The sequence below is a fragment of the Bombina bombina genome, chromosome 10, assembly GCF_027579735.1.
Source record: "Bombina bombina isolate aBomBom1 chromosome 10, aBomBom1.pri, whole genome shotgun sequence".
In the NCBI taxonomy this organism is placed as follows: Eukaryota; Metazoa; Chordata; class Amphibia; order Anura; family Bombinatoridae; genus Bombina; species Bombina bombina.
Genome location: NC_069508.1, coordinates 27,154,714 through 27,174,439, shown reverse-complemented (window position 1 = coordinate 27,174,439; position 19,726 = coordinate 27,154,714). Strand labels below are relative to the sequence as shown.

The following is a 19,726-nucleotide window of genomic DNA, read 5'->3' as shown; positions in this document are numbered from 1 at the left end:
TTGATTGTGACACACTTGGAATAACAAACCTCTGGTTAATTTAAAAAATATCGCCCAATTGTCCCTAAAATAATGTGGCTTTACTTTTTTATTAAAAAATATTTTAGCGTCTTTATTTTTGTTAAAAAATGCTGCACAAAGCAGTTTTTAGGGGTTAAAGTGTGCGTGTTTTAGAAAAAAAACAACGCCACTGAAAAGTGCCTTTACAAAGCGGTCTATGGGGACTGTGTGTTCCCTGTAAATATATATGTACTGTATATGCTTAATACATATATATTTATGTGTTAATATGTTTATATACACATAGTAACACATACATATATATAATATCTATGTATATAATCATATGTTTCCATGTAAGGTTATCACTCTAATCTAACATGACTTCTTAGAGCCTGAGTAATAAATGTGTATAGGCATAAAAAAAAGACTCTTCTCTCCTTTTCAAAGTTTTTTCTACATTTATTGGTTCCAACGTTTTGGCCCCAACTTGAGCATTTGTTAAGGTAACATACAATGTAAACTGACACAATACTTATACCCTTTTAAACCACTCCCCCATTCACTCACTCAGGTGATGCTCTCTGATTTTCTTAAGGTAGACTTTGAATGCTGCAAACTGGAATTTTCCAATTCTCTACCTTAAAAATAAAATTTATTGGAACGTTTTCGGAGATATGATCTCCATCAGCATGAAAAAACAAATGTGTAATATACCCATATATAGTGTTCAAAATACATCAAACCCATTCTCATCGTACCTCATTCTCATACAAGTGGCGCCAAACTACTGTATTGGAATGCTAGTTTACGTTCCACCGTCTCGGAAACCGGAAGTGTACATACGCCACTTCCAGTAGTGTAAAACTAATCGATGTTCCATACATCTTAGCTTAAACATTGTGTAAATAAAATACATATACAATTAATATGCATTATCTTAGTGGTGTCACCATTATCAGCTATATTGATGTGATGCTCCGGATAAGTTACTGTCATAATGAGGTGAAGTACAGCTCGCTACCCACACCTCCTTTGTTTACTATGTAACCATGGTTACCACCCAGAACAGGAGTCATTTACTAGGTCTCTTAAATACGAATAGTCACTAGACAATATGTACTCAAAACATCCTTAGGATAAGTGGCATATGTGCCAGTATCATGTGTCCTGTATGTCTTTGTGTACATTTATCTATGTATATACTTTTTCTTGGTATATTGGCACAATATATATAGTCTAGGAATGAAGAGAAGTGTACGTTGTAGGTGGTGGTCATACTGCAAGCAGCACACTTAGGGACAAACATTAGCCAATGTGGTTCCATCAGTCCTTGTATATAATCATATCCCCTGTGAAGTGACACATATGTCCAGTTCATTTTGGAAAAAGACACAATTAGGTTTATGCCAAGAGTAGGCATAGGAAATATATAATGCAACTGAGTATCTGTATATTTTCTTCTGTTTTTAAGTGAATTTTTGAAATAACATTGTATTTAGGCTTAAAGGGACGGTAAAGTAAAAAAAAACTTTCATGATTTAAATAGGGCATGTCATTTTAAACAAGTTTCCAATTGAATTTTATTACCAATTTTGCTTTTTTCTCTTGGTATTCTTAGTTGAAAGCTAAATCTAGGAGGTTCATATGCTAATACCTTAGACCTTGAAGACTGCCTCTAATCTGAAAGCATTTTGACAGTTTTTTCACCACTAGAGGGCGTTAGTTCATGTGTTTCATATAGAAAACATTGAGCTCAGGCACATGAAGCTCCTAGGAGTCAGCACTGATTGGCTAAAAATGCAAGTCTGTCAAAAGAACTGAAATAAGGGGGCAGTTTTCAGAGGCATAGATACAAGGTAATCACAGAGGTAAAAAGTATATTATTATAACTGTGTTGGTTATGCAAAATTGGGGAATGGGTAATAAAGGGATTATCTACCTTTTTAAACAACAAAAATTCTGGTGTTTACTGTCCCTTTAATATTTATTGAGTTGTTATATGTATATAGTATCTGCTGCACAGCGCATTAGGGAAATGTATGGCTGTATCGTAGTGACACAACGCAACACTTTATCAATTTGGGTACAAATAGGTAACCAAAATCTGGTGATTCTGATGATTTAGGTATCATCACTATATACACATAAGATTAAACTAATAGGTGGCTATATTGTGATAGGGACATAGTAAATTTGATTGGTCACAATTGATCTCTATGGTTACAGGGCACACACAAGTCGCTTCGATCTGCACTACACATAATGTCTATACTGGCTTTGTGAAAGATCGTAAGAATGCTAAGAAACATAGTTGAGGATCACTACACACACACGTAAGGTCTGTGATTGCTGAAACATAGTTGCATGTACTCTGTGTACTACAAGGATTCCTTTAATCGTATTTAAAGGGACATGAAACCCAAAACATTTTTTTCATGATTCAGATAGAGAATACAATTTTAAACAATTTTCTAATTTACTTCTATTATCTTATTTGTTTAATTCTCTTGATATCATTTGTTGAAGGAGCAGCAATGCACTACTGATTTCTAGCTGAAAACATGGGTGAGCCAATGACAATCAGTATAAATATGCAGCCACCAATCAGCAGCTAGAACCTAGGTTATTTGCTGTTCCTGAGCTTGCCTAGATAAACCATTCAGCAAAGGATAACAAGAGAAGGAAGCAAATTAAACCATAGAAGTAAACTGGAAAGTTGTTTAAAATTGTATTCTCTATCTGAATCATGAAAGAAAATTTTTGGGTTTCATGTCCCTTTAAGAGACCTAGTAAATTACTCCTGTAATGGGTGGTAACCATGGTTACATAGTAAACAAAGGAGGTGTGGGTAGCGAGCTGTACTTCACCTCATTATGACAGTAACTTATCCGGAGCATCACATCATTATAGCTAAGTATGATAATGGTGACACCACTAAGATAGTGTATATTAATGGTATATGTATTTTATTTACACAATGTTTAAGCTAAGATGTATGGAACATCGATTAGTTTTACATTACCGGAAGTGACGTATGTACACTTCCAGTTTCACGAGACGGTGGAACGCAGACTAGCGTTCCAGTAAAGTAGTTTGGCGCCACTTGTATGAGAATGAGGTACGCACTTGGTTTGATCTAATTTGAACACTATGGGGCCCATTTATCAAAGGGCTTGCGGACCTGATCCGACACTGCGGATCAGGTCCGCAAGACCTCGCTAAATGCGGAGAGCAATACGCTCTCCACATTTAACATTGCACCAGCAGCTCACAAGAGCTGCTGGTGCAACGCCGCCCCCTGCTGACTCGCGGCCAATCGGCCGCCAGCAGGGAGCTGTCAATCAACCCGATCGTATTCGATCGGGTTGATTTCTGGCGGTTCCTGTCCGCCTGCTCAGAGCAGGCGGACAGGGTTATGAAGCAGCGGTCTTTAGACCGCTGCTTCATAACTTGTGTTTCTGGCGAGTCTGAAGACTCGCCAGAAACACGGCCCTTCAAGCTCCATACGGAGCTTGATAAATGGGCCTGTATATATGAGTATATTACACATTTGTTTTTTCATGCTGATGAAGGAGATCATATCTCCGAAAATGTTCTAATAAATTTTGATTTTGGATTGTGAAATTCCTGTGAGTACAATCGCTTGTTACTATATTGAATCATATCTTTGCACCCAGGCAGCTGGCATCTGGTGGTTTAGTCTGAAGACTGGATTACAATATATATATTTTTTATATACTGTATATATATATATATATATATATATATATATATATATTTACACTTTGCTGCCCATCGCTGTGAAACTTACCCCCTTCTCGTGAGCGCAAAGCTTCCATGCAATGGGAACGTGAGGTTGCATTCGCATTGTACTCAACTTGTAATACCAGCGCATATTTGTGTGTGCTGGTATTACTGAGGGGAGCGTAAATATAGTACTCGGGTAAGCAATATTTTGTGCTTCACTCGTAATCTGGCTCAATATAATTAAGACATTTTTATATATGAAGTCAGACATGATGCTACTGTTACCTGCGCCATCATCAAGCAGTGTCAAGAAAAATGGATTTCCAAATTCAGGTTCAATGGTGGCTGTGACATTCACTCCTAATATGGCAGAAAACCCTTGTTTAACTTCTGCAGCTATAATCACTGGATTGGGGAAGGTGATTGTATTTGTACTGATATCGACATGGACAATCACTTGCGCGATGGCTTCAGAAGCTGGTCTTGAGGTTACAAACATGCCAAACACCTGGCTAATGTTGGCTTTATTTATTACATTGTATGTCCAAGTCCCATCCTGGAAAAAAAAAGTTGGTTCAGTGTTTTTTTGTTTAGTATTATTAAATAAATGAGAAGCTTATTTTGACTTCAAGAAAAAAATAAAGATTTGTTTAATAACAGAGCTACTTTTTCATGATGACCTCTGAGCACTGTATGATCAAATTCAAAACTGTGTAAACACAACATAGAGTATATTGTAGGGACTCATCCAGTAATAAAATATGTTACCCCCTACTTCTACTGCACAGTCAATTTCAGTTAAGTTTCTAAGGCCTAGATTTGGAGTTCGGCGGTAAAAGGGCTGTTAACGCTCCGCGGGTTTTTTTCTGGCCGCACCATAAATTTAACTCTGGTATCGAGAGTTCAAACAAATGCTGCGTTAGGCTCCAAAAAAGGAGCGTAGAGCATATTTACCGCAAATGCAACTCTCGATACCAGAGTTGCTTACGGACGCGGCCGGCATCAAAAACGTGCTCGTGCACGATTCTCCCATAGGAAACAATGGGGCAGTTTGAGCTGAAAAAAAACCTAACACCTGCAAAAAAGCAGCGTTCAGCTCTTAACGCAGCCCCATTGTTTCCTATGGGGAAACACTTCCTACGTCTGCACCTAACACTCTAACATGTACCCCGAGTCTAAACACCCCTAACCTTACACTTATTAACCCCTAATCTGCCGCCCCCGCTATCGCTGACCCCTGCATTACACTTTTAACCCCTAATCTGCCGCTCCGTAAACCGCCGCCACCTACGTTATCCCTATGTACCCCTAATCTGCTGCCCTAACATCGCCGACCCCTATGTTATATTTATTAACCCCTAATCTGCCCCCCACAACGTCGCCGACACCTGCCTACACTTATTAACCCCTAATCTGCCGAGCGGACCTGAGCGCTACTATAATAAAGTTATTAACCCCTAATCCGCCTCACTAACCCTATCATAAATAGTATTAACCCCTAATCTGCCCTCCCTAACATCGCCGACACCTAACTTCAATTATTAACCCCTAATCTGCCGACCGGAGCTCACCGCTATTCTAATAAATGTATTAACCCCTAAAGCTAAGTCTAACCCTAACACTAACACCCCCCTAAGTTAAATATAATTTTTATCTAACGAAATAAATTAACTCTTATTAAATAAATGATTCCTATTTAAAGCTAAATACTTACCTGTAAAATAAATCCTAATATAGCTACAATATAAATTATAATTATATTATAGCTATTTTAGGATTAATATTTATTTTACAGGCAACTTTGTAATTATTTTAACCAGGTACAATAGCTATTAAATAGTTAAGAACTATTTAATAGTTACCTAGTTAAAATAATAACAAATTTACCTGTAAAATAAATCCTAACCTAAGATATAATTAAACCTAACACTACCCTATCAATAAAATAATTAAATAAACTACCTACAATTACCTACAATTAACCTAACACTACACTATCAATAAATTAATTAAACACAATTGCTACAAATAAATACAATTAAATAAACTATCTAAAGTACAAAAAATAAAAAAGAACTAAGTTACAGAAAATAATAAAATATTTACAAACATAAGAAAAATATTACAACAATTTTAAACTAATTACACCTACTCTAAGCCCCCTAATAAAATAACAAAGCCCCCCAAAATAAAAAATTCCCTACCCTATTCTAAAATACAAATATTACAAGCTCTTTTACCTTACCAGCCCTGAACAGGGCCCTTTGCGGGGCATGCCCCAAGAATTTCAGCTCTTTTGCCTGTAAAAAAAAACATACAATACCCCCCCCCCAACATTACAACCCACCACCCACATACCCCTAATCTAACCCAAACCCCCCTTAAATAAACCTAACACTAATCCCCTGAAGATCTTCCTACCTTGTCTTCACCATACCAGGTTCACCGATCCGTCCTGGCTCCAAGATCTTCATCCAACCCAAGCGGGGGTTGGCGATCCATAATCCGGTGCTCCAAAGTCTTCCTCCTATCCGGCAAGAAGAGGACATCCGGACCGGCAAACATCTTCTCCAAGCGGCATCTTCTATCTTCTTCCATCCGATGACGACCGGCTCCATCTTGAAGACCTCCAGCGCGGATCCATCCTCTTCTTCCGACGACTAGACGACGAATGACGGTTCCTTTAAGGGACGTCATCCAAGATGGCGTCCCTCGAATTCCGATTGGCTGATAGGATTCTATCAGCCAATCGGAATTAAGGTAGGAATTTTCTGATTGGCTGATGGAATCAGCCAATCAGAATATAGTTCAATCCGATTGGCTGATCCAATCAGCCAATCAGATTGAGCTCGCATTCTATTGGCTGTTCCGATCAGCCAATAGAATGCGAGCTCAATCTGATTGGCTGATTGGATCAGCCAATCGGATTGAACTATATTCTGATTGGCTGATTCCATCAGCCAATCAGAAAATTCCTACCTTAATTCCGATTGGCTGATAGAATCCTATCAGCCAATCGGAATTCGAGGGACGCCATCTTGGATGACGTCCCTTAAAGGAACCGTCATTCGTCGTCTAGTCGTCGGAAGAAGAGGATGGATCCGCGCTGGAGGTCTTCAAGATGGAGCCGGTCGTCATCGGATGGAAGAAGATAGAAGATGCCGCTTGGAGAAGATGTTTGCCGGTCCGGATGTCCTCTTCTTGCCGGATAGGAGGAAGACTTTGGAGCACCGGATTATGGATCGCCAACCCCCGCTTGGGTTGGATGAAGATCTTGGAGCCAGGACGGATCGGTGAACCTGGTATGGTGAAGACAAGGTAGGAAGATCTTCAGGGGATTAGTGTTAGGTTTATTTAAGGGGGGTTTGGGTTAGATTAGGGGTATGTGGGTGGTGGGTTGTAATGTTGGGGGGGGTATTGTATGTTTTTTTTTACAGGCAAAAGAGCTGAAATTCTTGTGGCATGCCCCGCAAAGGGCCCTGTTCAGGGCTGGTAAGGTAAAAGAGCTTGTAATATTTGTATTTTAGAATAGGGTAGGGAATTTTTTATTTTGGGGGGCTTTGTTATTTTATTAGGGGGCTTAGAGTAGGTGTAATTAGTTTTAAATTGTTGTAATATTTTTCTTATGTTTGTAAATATTTTATTATTTTCTGTAACTTAGTTCTTTTTTATTTTTTGTACTTTAGATAGTTTATTTAATTGTATTTATTTGTAGCAATTGTGTTTAATTAATTTATTGATAGTGTAGTGTTAGGTTAATTGTAGGTAATTGTAGGTAGTTTATTTAATTATTTTATTGATAGGGTAGTGTTAGGTTTAATTATATCTTAGGTTAGGATTTATTTTACAGGTAAATTTGTTATTATTTTAACTAGGTAACTATTAAATAGTTCTTAACTATTTAATAGCTATTGTACCTGGTTAAAATAATTACAAAGTTGCCTGTAAAATAAATATTAATCCTAAAATAGCTATAATATAATTATAATTTATATTGTAGCTATATTAGGATGTATTTTACAGGTAAGTATTTAGCTTTAAATAGGAATTATTTATTTAATAAGAGTTAATTTATTTCGTTAGATAAAAATTATATTTAACTTAGGGGGGTGTTAGTGTTAGGGTTAGACTTAGCTTTAGGGGTTAATACATTTATTAGAATAGCGGTGAGCTCCGGTCGGCAGATTAGGGGTTAATAATTGAAGGTAGGTGTCGGCGATGTTAGGGAGGGCAGATTAGGGGTTAATACTATTTATGATAGGGTTAGTGAGGCGGATTAGGGGTTAATAACTTTATTATAGTAGCGCTCAGGTCCGCTCGGCAGATTAGGGGTTAATAAGTGTAGGTAGGTGTCGGCGACGTTGAGGGGGGCAGATTAGGGGTTAATAAATATAACATAGGGGTCGGCGATGTTAGGGGTAGCAGATTAGGGGTACATAGGGATAACGTAGGTGGCGGCGATTTGCGGTCGGAAGATTAGGGGTTAATTATTTTAAGTAGCTTGCGGCGACGTTGTGGGGGGCAAGTTAGGGGTTAATAGATATAATACAGGGGTCGGCGGTGTTAGGGGCAGCAGATTAGGGGTACATAAGTATAACGTAGGTGGCGGTCGGCAGATTAGGGGTTAAAAATTTTAATCGAGTGGCGGCGATGTGGGGGGACCTCGGTTTAGGGGTACATAGGTAGTTTATGGGTGTTAGTGTACTTTAGGGTACAGTAGTTAAGAGCTTTATAAACCGGCGTTAGCCAGAAAGCTCTTAACTCCTGCTATTTTCAGGCGGCTGGAATCTTGTCGTTAGAGCTCTAACGCTCACTGCAGAAACGACTCTAAATACCGGCGTTAGGAAGATCCCATTGAAAAGATAGGCTACGCAAATGGCGTAGGGGGATCTGCGGTATGGAAAAGTCGCGGCTGAAAAGTGAGCGTTAGACCCTTTAATCACTGACTCCAAATACCAGCGGGCGGCCAAAACCAGCGTTAGGAGCCTCTAACGCTGGTTTTGACGGCTACCGCCGAACTCTAAATCTAGGCCTTAGTCTATTATCATTTCTACATCTAAATGGTTTTAAAGAAACATAGTCACCACCACAATAAGGGTTGTCAAGCATTTAAAGAACCAGTCAATACAGTAGATTTGCATAATCAACAAAGACATGATAAAAAGACAATGCAATAGCACTTAGGGGCCTATTTATTAATGTGATAGGGGACATGATACAATGTAGCGTATCATGCCCGCCGCACGTCGATAAATGCATTTGGAGCTTGATAATTCGGCCCCATCGTCTGAACTTCAAATGAGTAGTAGATTTTTTCTGACAATTTTTAATGTTATACCTATTTCCACTCCTGCTGTATCATGTGACAGCCATCAGCCAATCACAAATGCATATACGTATATTATGTTAATACTTGCACATGCTCAGTAGGAGCTGGTGACAGAAATTGTAATTGTTAAAAGTTTGTGCATCTTTATTAATATAAGTAAATTGGAAAGTTGTTTAAAATAGCTTGCTCTATCTAAATAATGAAAGTTTAATTTTGACTTGAGTGTCACTTTAAATAGACAGTTCAGTATTTCAACCAGCTGTCCACTAAATGCTATACAAAATGAGCACTTAAATATCCATTTTTTTAAAACTCCCTGAGCATCAGCTACATTTTGAAACCTGTTTGATCCTTTACAGAATCATTGTTTTGAGTGTCAGCCAAAGTGATGGAGGGTCATTCTTACTGTCTACAAAGGAAATGCAACTACTCAGCTGTAAGTATAAATTTAAATGTAGCAGGCTCTAAAGTCAAGTGTAGACAGAGCTGAACCTAAGGTATAGTTCTGCATGACTCACCTATGACTTTTGCCCTGGTTTCTTAGTATTTTTAGTAGTATTTTAGTTAAGCATCACTGGTAATCCCCAGAGTTCTATGCATGGCTTTTCCCAGAATTTTGAAGTCTGAAGTAATTCCAAGTGTGATAAACGATTCATTATATGAATTTACAGTGCAGTAACTTCCCCTATATCTTGTATGGGGTCAGTTCATGGGGTACAGTAAATCCAATGAGAAGCAGTATAGTACATCCAATGAGAAGCAGTACAGTACAGTACATCCAATGAGAAGTAGTACAGTACAGTAAATCCAAAGAAAAGCAGTAAAGTACAAAAAAATCCAATGAGAAGTACAGTACAGTACATCCAATGAGAAGTAGTACAATACATCCAATGAGAAGCAGTACAGTAAAGTACATCCAATGAGAAGCAGTAAAGTCCAGTAAATCCAATGAGAAGCAGTACAGTTCCGTACATCCAATGAGAAGCAGTAAAGTACAGTAAATCCAATGAGAAGTAGTACAGTTTCGTACATCCAATGAGAAGCAGTAAAGTACAGTAAATCCAATTAAAAGTAGTACAGTAAAGTATATCCAATGAGAAGCAGTACAGTACAGTACATCCAATGAGAAGCAGTAAAGTACAGTAAATCCAATGAGAAGTAGTACAGTACAGTACATCCTAATGAGAAGCAGTAAAGTACAGTACATCCAATGAGGAGTAGTACAGTACATCACACGAAAAGCAGTAAAGTATAGTAAATACAAGGAGAAGTCGTACAGTACAGTAAATCCAATGAGAAGTAGTACAGTACAGTACATCAAATGAGAAGCAGTAAAGTACAGTAAATCCAATGAGAAGCAGTACAGTAAATCCAATAAGAAGCAGTACAGTACATCCAATGACAAGCAGTACAGTACAGTACATCCAATGACAAGCAGTACAGTATGTCCAATAAGAAGCAGTACAGTACAGTACAGTACATCCAATTAGAAGCATTACAGTACATCCAATGACAAGCAGTACAGTATGTCCAATAAGAAGCAGTACAGTACAGTACATCCAATGAGAAGCAGTACAGTACAGTACATCATATGACAAGCAGTACAGTACGTCCAATAAGAAGCAGTACAGTACAATACATCCAATGAGAAGCAGTACAGTACAGTACATCCAATGAGAAGTAGTACAGTACAGTACATCCAATGAGAAGCCGTACAGTACATCCAATAAGAAGTAGTACAGTACAATACATCCAACGAGAAGCCTTACAGTACATCCAATAAGAAGCAGTACAGTACAATACATCCAATGAGAAGCAGTACAGTACATCCAATGAGTTGCAGTAATGTACAGTAAATCCAATGAGAAGTAATATAGTACAGTACATCCAATGAGAAGCAGTACAGTACATCCAATGAGAAATAGTACAGTATAGTACATCCAATGAGAAGCCATACAGTACATCCAATAAGAAGTAGTACAGTACATTCAATGAGTTGCAGTAATGTACAGTAAATCCAATGAGAAGTACTACAGTAAAGTACATCCAATGAGAAGCAGTGCAGTACAGTACATCCAATGAGAAGCAGTACAGTAAATCCAATGAGAAGTAGTACAGTGCAGTACATCCAATGAGAAGCAGTACAGTACAGAACATCCAATGAGAAGCAGTAATGTACATCCAATGAGAAGCAGTAATGTACAGTAAATACAATGAGAAGCCGTACAGTATATCCAATGAGAAGCAGTAAAGTACAGTAAATACAATGAGAAGCCATACAGTACATCCAATGAGAAGCATTACAGTTCAGTACATCCAATGAGAAGCATTACAGTACAATACATCCAATGAGAAGCATTACAGTTCAGTACATCCAATGAGAAGCATTACAGTACAATACATCCAATGAGAAGCATTACAGTTCAGTACATCCAATGAGAAGCAGTACAGTACAATACATCCAATGAGAAGCAGTACAGTACAGTACATCCAATGAGAAGCAGTACAGTACAATACATCCAATGAGAAGCAGTACAGTACAATACATCCAATGAGAAGCATTACAGTTCAGTACATCCAATGAGAAGCAGTACAGTACAATACATCCAATGAGAAGCAGTACAGTACAATACATCCAATGAGAAGCATTACAGTTCAGTACATCCAATGAGAAGCAGTACAGTACAGTACATCCAATGAGAAGTAGTACAGTACATCCAATGAGAAGCCGTACAGTACATCCAATAAGAAGTAGTACAGTAGAATACATCCAATGAGAAGCCGTACAGTACATCCAATAAGAAGCAGTACAGTACAATACATCCAATGAGAAGCAGTACAGTACATCCAATGAGTTGCAGTAATGTACAGTAAATCCAATGAGAAGTAATACAGTAAAGTACATCCAATGAGAAGCAGTGCAGTACAGTACATCCAATGAGAAGCAGTACAGTACAGTACATCCAATGAGAAGCAGTACAGTACATCCAATGAGAAGTAGTACAGTATAGTACATCCAATGAGAAGCCATACAGTACATCCAATAAGAAGTAGTACAGTACATCCAATGAGTTGCAGTAATGTACAGTAAATCCAATGAGAAGTACTACAGTAAAGTACATCCAATGAGAAGCAGTGCAGTACAGTACATCCAATGAGAAGCAGTACAGTAAATCCAATGAGAAATAGTACAGTGCAGTACATCCAATGAGAAGCAGTACAGTACAGAACATCCAATGAGAAGCAGTAATGTACATCCAATGAGAAGCAGTAATGTACAGTAAATACAATGAGAAGCCGTACAGTATATCCAATGAGAAGCAGTAAAGTACAGTACATCCAATGAGAAGCATTACAGTACAATACATCCAATGAGAAGCATTACAGTTCAGTACATCCAATGAGAAGCAGTACAGTACAATACATCCAATGAGAAGCAGTACAGTACAATACATCCAATGAGAAGCAGTACAGTACAATACATCCAATGAGAAGCATTACAGTTCAGTACATCCAATGAGAAGCAGTACAGTACAATACATCCAATGAGAAGCAGTACAGTACAATACATCCAATGAGAAGCAGTACAGTACAATACATCCAATGAGAAGCAGTACAGTACAATACATCCAATGAGAAGCATTACAGTTCAGTACATCCAATGAGAAGCCGTACCACCAGCGCTACTGCAGATACTAGCTGCATGCTCCCGCCCCATTGAAACAAATGTCTCTCTTACAGATTGCTTACATGCCAATGGCGTGGGTGGTACAGCACTTTATTGGCTATACAGCCAGTTGTCTCATAATTTAATAAACAGCAGATCCCAGATGGGTAAAATTAAGTTTATGGTGTAATCTGGACGGATAAAACCCATAAATAGCCCATTGTAAGGTTATTATTTATAGGCTTGCATTACAAAGGTTACAACGCAGTCCTGTACTAAAACCATTTTGCTTTAAAGGGATATATTACTCAAAACATTTCCCTTGTTTATATGAAAGCACAATACATAAACATGTTAAAAAATATTTGTTAGCATGAAAAAGGTTAAGGGGGTAAAGCTGTTTAAAGTGAATCTAACAGGAAGTGTATGACTAGATACAACTAAGTCCTGGGATTGATGTTCACTGGATAGAGAACTCCCACATAAAAAAAAGATGGTTTATTTAACACAGGAACATCAATTTTTCAAAATACAAAACAAATGTATACATTTTAAAAACATCCTTTAAAGGGACATGAAACCCAAAATCTTTTGTTTCCTGATTCAGACAGAGACCTCAATGTTTAGCAACTTAAAGTTTATTATCATATTTGTTTAATTCTCTTGGTATCCTTTGTTCAAGGATAGGCAATGCACTTCTGGGAACTAGCTAAACACATCAGGTGAGCAATTGACAAGAGGCATATAAGTGCAGCCACTAATCACTAGCTAGCCCCAAGTAGCGCATCCCTGTTCCTGAGCCTTCCCAGGTATGCTTTTTAACCAAGGATACCAAAAAGAACAAAGCAAACTAGATAATAGAAGTCAGTGGCATATTTAGGTTTTGTGCTGCTCTGGGCATTTAAAATTCTTCTGCCCACCACCATATTTTTTTGTGATTTTTTTATGGCATTTCCAAAGTAAAAGTTCACCAGGGTTTAAATACACCCAGGAGGGTTGAATTTGCACACGTGCACACAGTATACATGAGAGCAGTAATAATATCTATACATACAATATATATATATATATATATATAAATACAGACAGCTAGCACTAGTTAAGTCACCTGTCGCTCCCAACACAGACTTAAAAAGTGCTGCCGCTCCCCAATCTGCTGCCCTAGGCAAGTGTCTTGTTTGCCTAGGCCAAAATACACCCCTGATAGAAATAAATTGAAAAGTTATTTAAAATTCCATATTCTATCTGAATCATAACTGTTTCATTTTGAGTTTACTGTCCCTTTAAGTAGATATCCATGTTATATTGTATACAAAATTGTAATGGTGGCAAAATGTATGGCTTTGCATAGCTTAGGAAAAGAAGCAAAACAATAACGCAGACAGACAGTTGTTTCCATATGGGAATTCTGATGGATACGCTGTTTAAAATAATTCTTTATTGAAGCTATGAGTATTTTAGGAGAAAGAAAAGCATTAAATATATATCAAGATAATATTAGTTGTCAAATCTTAAAATAAACCTTTTTTTTACATTACAAGCTTATGCCTTAGTTCTTTAGAATTTTAGAGAACATTAAATGTCAATAGCAGCAATACAGACAACCAGTTCTGTCACGTAGATGATGTATTGTTAAGGAAACACAATTAGCACAACAAAGGGTTTATATACTGCAATCAGCAAGGTGCTGCCATATAACAGCAAATGCCAAATACAGATTAAGGGGTAATTAGGATGTAAAATTCCTGTGCAGTATTGACACAAGTTATAACACGAAATAAGACGTCAGTAAGAGATATAAAGAGAGTTATATATTAAGAATCTGTATAAGATAAAAACAATATTAACCCCTTAACGACCCACAATGTACCCTGTAAGTCGCTGGTCTTTTAATGGGACTTGTGTTTTTCATAGTGTGGCTCTTGCCAGTGGCGAGACCGCGCTATAACAGGAGACCCGCAGGAGGGAGGTTTTAAAAGTGTGGTCTTGCAGCTGACAGTGAGACCCGCAATATTACAGGCCAAAAGATTTTTAAGGACCAGCAATGTACAGGGTAGGGTACATCATGGTCATTAAGGGGTTAAAATGTACAAAAATACCCCCCCCCCAGAGCTTAAAGAGGGTGAAAGTCAACATTAAACTTTCATGGTGTAGATGGAGCTTTTAAGAGAATTTGCAATTGATTTCTATTATTAAATGTACTTTGTTCTCTTGGTATCCTTTGTTGAGAATCATACCTAGGTAGGCACAGAAGCACCAATGCACTGCTGGGAGCTAGCTGCTGATTGGTGACTACACAAATATGCTCCCAGTAGTGCATTGCTGCTCAATTTAGATATAGGGTCAAACACAGTCCTTTAGAAAAGCTCATCAAATGATGTAACTACAGATATCACCATAGACTTTAATAGGCGTTTCAGGCTTTAATCTGACAGTTATATGTAATTAATAGTCCAATAAAAAGTGCTCTAAAAGACTTTGCAACGGTTAAACACAAAGGCCTCGATTACAATCTTTTTTATTTTGACTCCCGATATTAACGTTCAGAGGATATTTGCATTGTTGTTGTTTTTTTGAGTGATCACAATCACAAATGGGTTTGGCACCCATGATTAGAGGGAGGGGCATGAAATGTGTTTAGTGTTAAGTGTCCCTTTAAGTTCTTGTTATTGGGATCGAAAACTGGGAATGGAAACAAAACTGACAAATATGAAGGTCATTCAACAACTGTAAAGATTACAACACAGTTGTGATCTCTTTGTACAAAAGTGTAATAAAAATTACTAACTTTCTGTAGTCTGAAAATATCCTGATAATCTGAATGAAGTTTGTTTATGGGCATTATGGGCATGTTTACTCAATGAGTTTTATTTTTTAAAAAAAAGGAAAATAACATTTTTAAGAACCTCAAAATATATTGGAAGTGGCAACAAGGGGCTAGATTACAAGTGGCGTGATGTTTAGCACTTTCGCTCAAACGATAACACCGCCAAAAGTAAAGATTTTGCTTGTGCGTTTGACAAGTTAAAAGTAAATGCGCTAATTTCTTCTCCACATAGACTTCAATGGAGAGTGCAGAAGAAAAACCAAACACTGCACGATAACCCAACAGGAGTTATTTATATTTCCCAATCCAATGTTCTTCACATACAGGATTTTTTTATATATATATAGATATTCCTATATATCTGTATATACCTATATATCTATTTCTATAGATATATAGGTATAGACATCTATTTTATATGAACATTATCAGATATATATATATATATATATATATATATATATATATATATATATATATATATTTAAAAATTTAGAAAAATCTATGTGAAGAAAATAGGAATGTAAAATATGCGTAATGCGCTTCAAGTTGCGAGCTGTATATCTAACACAATGTCGGGTTAGCGCACATGAAGAATTCATTATCTTAAGATGTGTTATGCCAATATTAAACATGAAATATTGAAAAAAATAATAATAATTATTATTCAATAAATCATATGATTAATTACAAATTTTGACTTAAATATTTATTTTACACAAAATCAAACATGAAAATTTAATATTAAAAAGTGAAAATATTACATATTAAAGTTCTAATTTATCATTTATAATTATATCAATTTACTGTGTATAACCATGAAAAAAATATTTGTTAACTAAACATAGAAGTTTTAGATACACATTAATTTGTTTAGTACAGATTTAAAAATATATGAGCTTGTAAATTGCAGCAGAGTCAATCACAGGTGAAGGTTGCAAGGACAAAACCAAACTTTTACATCATCTAGTTAAAGTTTAACCGCCGGCCCATTTTTGGTTCAGAACCCTGGGTAGCGCTTGCTGATTGGTGGCTACATTTACCCACCAAGCAGCAAGAGTTACCCAGGTGCTTAACCAAAAATGGGCTGGCTCCTAAGCTTACATTCCTCCTTTTCAAATAAAGATAGCAAGAGAACGAAGAAAAATTGATAATAGGAGTAAATTAGAATGTTGCTTAAAATTGCTGCTCTGTCTGAAACATGAAAGAAAACATTTGGGTTTACTATCCCTTTAAAATTGAAGCCAATATAACTTTAGTAACACTTACAGCTTAGTCACTTATGTACAGTATTTACATAAATATTATACCATTACATTTAATTTATCAAACTAGTTATTTTATTATATCAGTCTCATTAATAAGAAGCCTGTAATTGTTGCATTACTGTCCCTAACCAACTCCTGATTGAACATGAAACCCCCCCAAAAATATTTTGTGATTCAGACAAAACATAGAATTTTTTAAAAGTTTCCAATTTACTTCTATTATCAAATTTGCTTTGTTCCCATGTTATTCTTTGTTGAAGAGATACCTAGGTAGGTACATAGCAGACAATAGTGCTGTGATCTTGCAAATAGATAACATTCTTGCAAAACTGCTGCCATATAGTGCTTCTTAGCTTACATCCTTGCTTTTCAAAAAAAGATACTAAAAGAACAGAGACAATATGCATTAAATTAGCATTAAATTAGAAAGCTGTTTACAATCCCATGCTGTATCTGAGTCATGAAAGAAAATGTTGGGTTTTGGGTACAAGGACATTGTGGTATGCAAACATACGAAACACGTGAGAATATACTGCGTACCTGGGCGATTCCTGGAACACGCAGACAAGCAACTTGTAAATCTAAGTCATATTGGAGATTTTCTGTAGAATAGTTATTTCCAGCGGGATCCTGAATAAGAACTTCCAGTAACTCGGAAACTTGCCAGGTGATAATGAACGAGGTGTCATTTCCCAGCGTACGGTCGATTGTCACAAAGCCAGATAACTGCCCACCCGCACTGGTGAGCCTTGAAACACTTCCCAGCTTTAAAACACACAATCATTTCATTAGTTGCCAAAAAGGAATCTTTAAAAAAAAAAATGAAAAATGATTTCTAGAGAATATTTGGAAGAATAAAAGCAAAACCTTTTACTATCAATTAATTTTTTAAAAATTGACTTCCATGTCCCTTTAATGTATATTTAACCCCTTAAATGCTGAGCCATTTCACACCCGTGCTGAGCTGTTTCACAATTTTTAGATGCTGCTCATATTTAAGCCCTAATGTAGGTAGTTTTTCATTGTGATATTGTTTTGGGGTTTTTTCAGCAGACCCAGACCCAGCAGATTCAATCTATATTATTATTTTATGGATATTTTGTGACAAGTGAGATCTGTACAACAACAAAAAGGTTAACAAATGTTTATTTTTTATTGAAACTTTCATTATACAAAGTTGTAAACAATGGTGTCTGTGATTTCTTTCCCTAAACTATATGGCCAAAGGAAAAGGAGCTATCTTCTTATAAATAAGAGACTTTGGGGATAGTAATGAATCTTTATTGTGCACAAAGGAGCTCCCATGAGCCTCTACTCAAATAAATGCACATTAATTCCCATCATGTGATTACTATTAACACAGTGATCACCTGGCTATTAAAAACTATATAGGGGTTTTACTTTAAAAAGGGGTGTCTGGGCTGGGCTTTAAAACAATTGGTCATGGGGGCCTTTTTAATAATCTGTTACATGTGCCTAGACAGCACCTCGTACAAAGATAATGTATTTTTCTTCTTATTATTATTATTTAAAGAGGTGCTTATACAGGTGATTGCCTTTCAGGAGGCTGAGATTGAGGGGTTTGAATACTTCTCCGCCTCTTCAATCTCCCTTTATATCCCTGCAGCAGTTCAATACCATTTTAAGTGGTTTAGTGACATCACCATGGCTACGCTCAGTGACATCACTAGCATCACTGGTACGTCTGGATTGTATTTAATGTTACTTTATAACAGGGAACTCAGGTGAGAGTGACAGCTAATCTAGAAGTCAGGGTTTGTAGCTGTGTTTTCACAACAGAAATATATATTAAAGGGACGTGAAACACATTTTTTTTTTCTTTCATGAATCTATTTTCTAATTTTTTATATTTTCTATCATCAAATTTTATTTGTTCTCTTGGTAATGTTTGTTGAAAAGAAGGGACATAAGCTCAGGAGCGTGCATGTGTCTGGAGCACTATATAATGGCAACAGTTTTACAAGAACGTTATCCACTAGAGGGCAGCACTATTTCCTGCTATATAGTGCACCAGATGCTACCTAGGTATCTCTCCAATAAAGAATAACATGGGAACAAAGCAAATTTGATAATAGAAGTAAATTGGAAACCTTTTTAAAATTGTATGTTCTGTCTAAATCACACAAGAAACATTTTAGGTTTCATATCCCTTTAATTACTCAAGGACACATCTGTATTTAGATCAGTGCACTGCAATAAACAGCATGGTTAGTACAGCAGTCGTTTGCTTCCTTTCAACTGACCTTAATTAACTGTTGGGCAATATTTCCATGCCTGGGGGGGATTTCGCTGAAGGCATTGATTAAGCTGTTTGATTCCATATTGTCAGAGGCAAAAAATGTATCTCCTCCTGAAACACATTAAACAAACAATATTTGGAAAACATTTTACACTTATTTTAGAATCAGGTTTATGCACAAAAAGCTACAGCTATTTACTTGCTTATTGCACAAAAGAACCTATTTGTTACACGTTTAGAACTTTAGTGAGCCCCTTGAAACGGAAAGTTTTAGTAGAAAAATAAAATGATAAATATATGGTTGATAACAATCTGATGCTAATCATCTGCATGTTAACAGCTGCAGACAAGAGCCGTTTTCGAATTCAACAAGATCACGATCACCATTTTAAGTGTTTAGTGGAAGCATTTTTAAAATTGTGTGTTCTGTCTGAATCATACACTAAAAAAAATCTGGGTTTCATGTCCTTTTAAATGACCATCAAATAATCAACAATTGCACAATGAAAAGACAATGCAATAACACTTTTGAATTTTAAATGAGCAGTAGATTTTTTTTCAGACACAATTATACTTTTCCTTTTATTTCCACAGCCCCTGTATCATCTTCAATCACATACTTTTA

The 19,726-nt window shown here is 36.7% G+C and overlaps 2 protein-coding genes across 4 annotated transcripts in view; one reads left to right on the top strand and one right to left on the bottom strand.

Annotated features, from left to right (window-relative positions):
- The window catches only part of ODF2L (outer dense fiber of sperm tails 2 like), a 168,482-nt gene that overhangs the window by 1,836 nt on the left and 146,920 nt on the right, over positions 1–19,726 (top strand). For all 3 annotated transcript variants that reach the window (XM_053693902.1, XM_053693900.1, XM_053693898.1), the window contains exon 2: positions 9,439–9,515. In XM_053693902.1, coding sequence (XP_053549877.1) covers positions 9,468–9,515 — 48 coding nt within the window. In that variant the 5' untranslated portion in view covers positions 9,439–9,467. The remainder of the gene's footprint in view (positions 1–9,438; positions 9,516–19,726) is intronic.
- Positions 1–19,726, bottom strand: part of LOC128641297 (calcium-activated chloride channel regulator 1-like) — a 56,226-nt gene that overhangs the window by 12,639 nt on the left and 23,861 nt on the right. The window contains exons 9-11 of the mRNA XM_053693895.1: positions 19,106–19,212; positions 17,382–17,606; positions 4,036–4,306 (exon numbers count right to left, since the gene is read on the bottom strand). Coding sequence (XP_053549870.1) covers positions 4,036–4,306; positions 17,382–17,606; positions 19,106–19,212 — 603 coding nt within the window. The remainder of the gene's footprint in view (positions 1–4,035; positions 4,307–17,381; positions 17,607–19,105; positions 19,213–19,726) is intronic.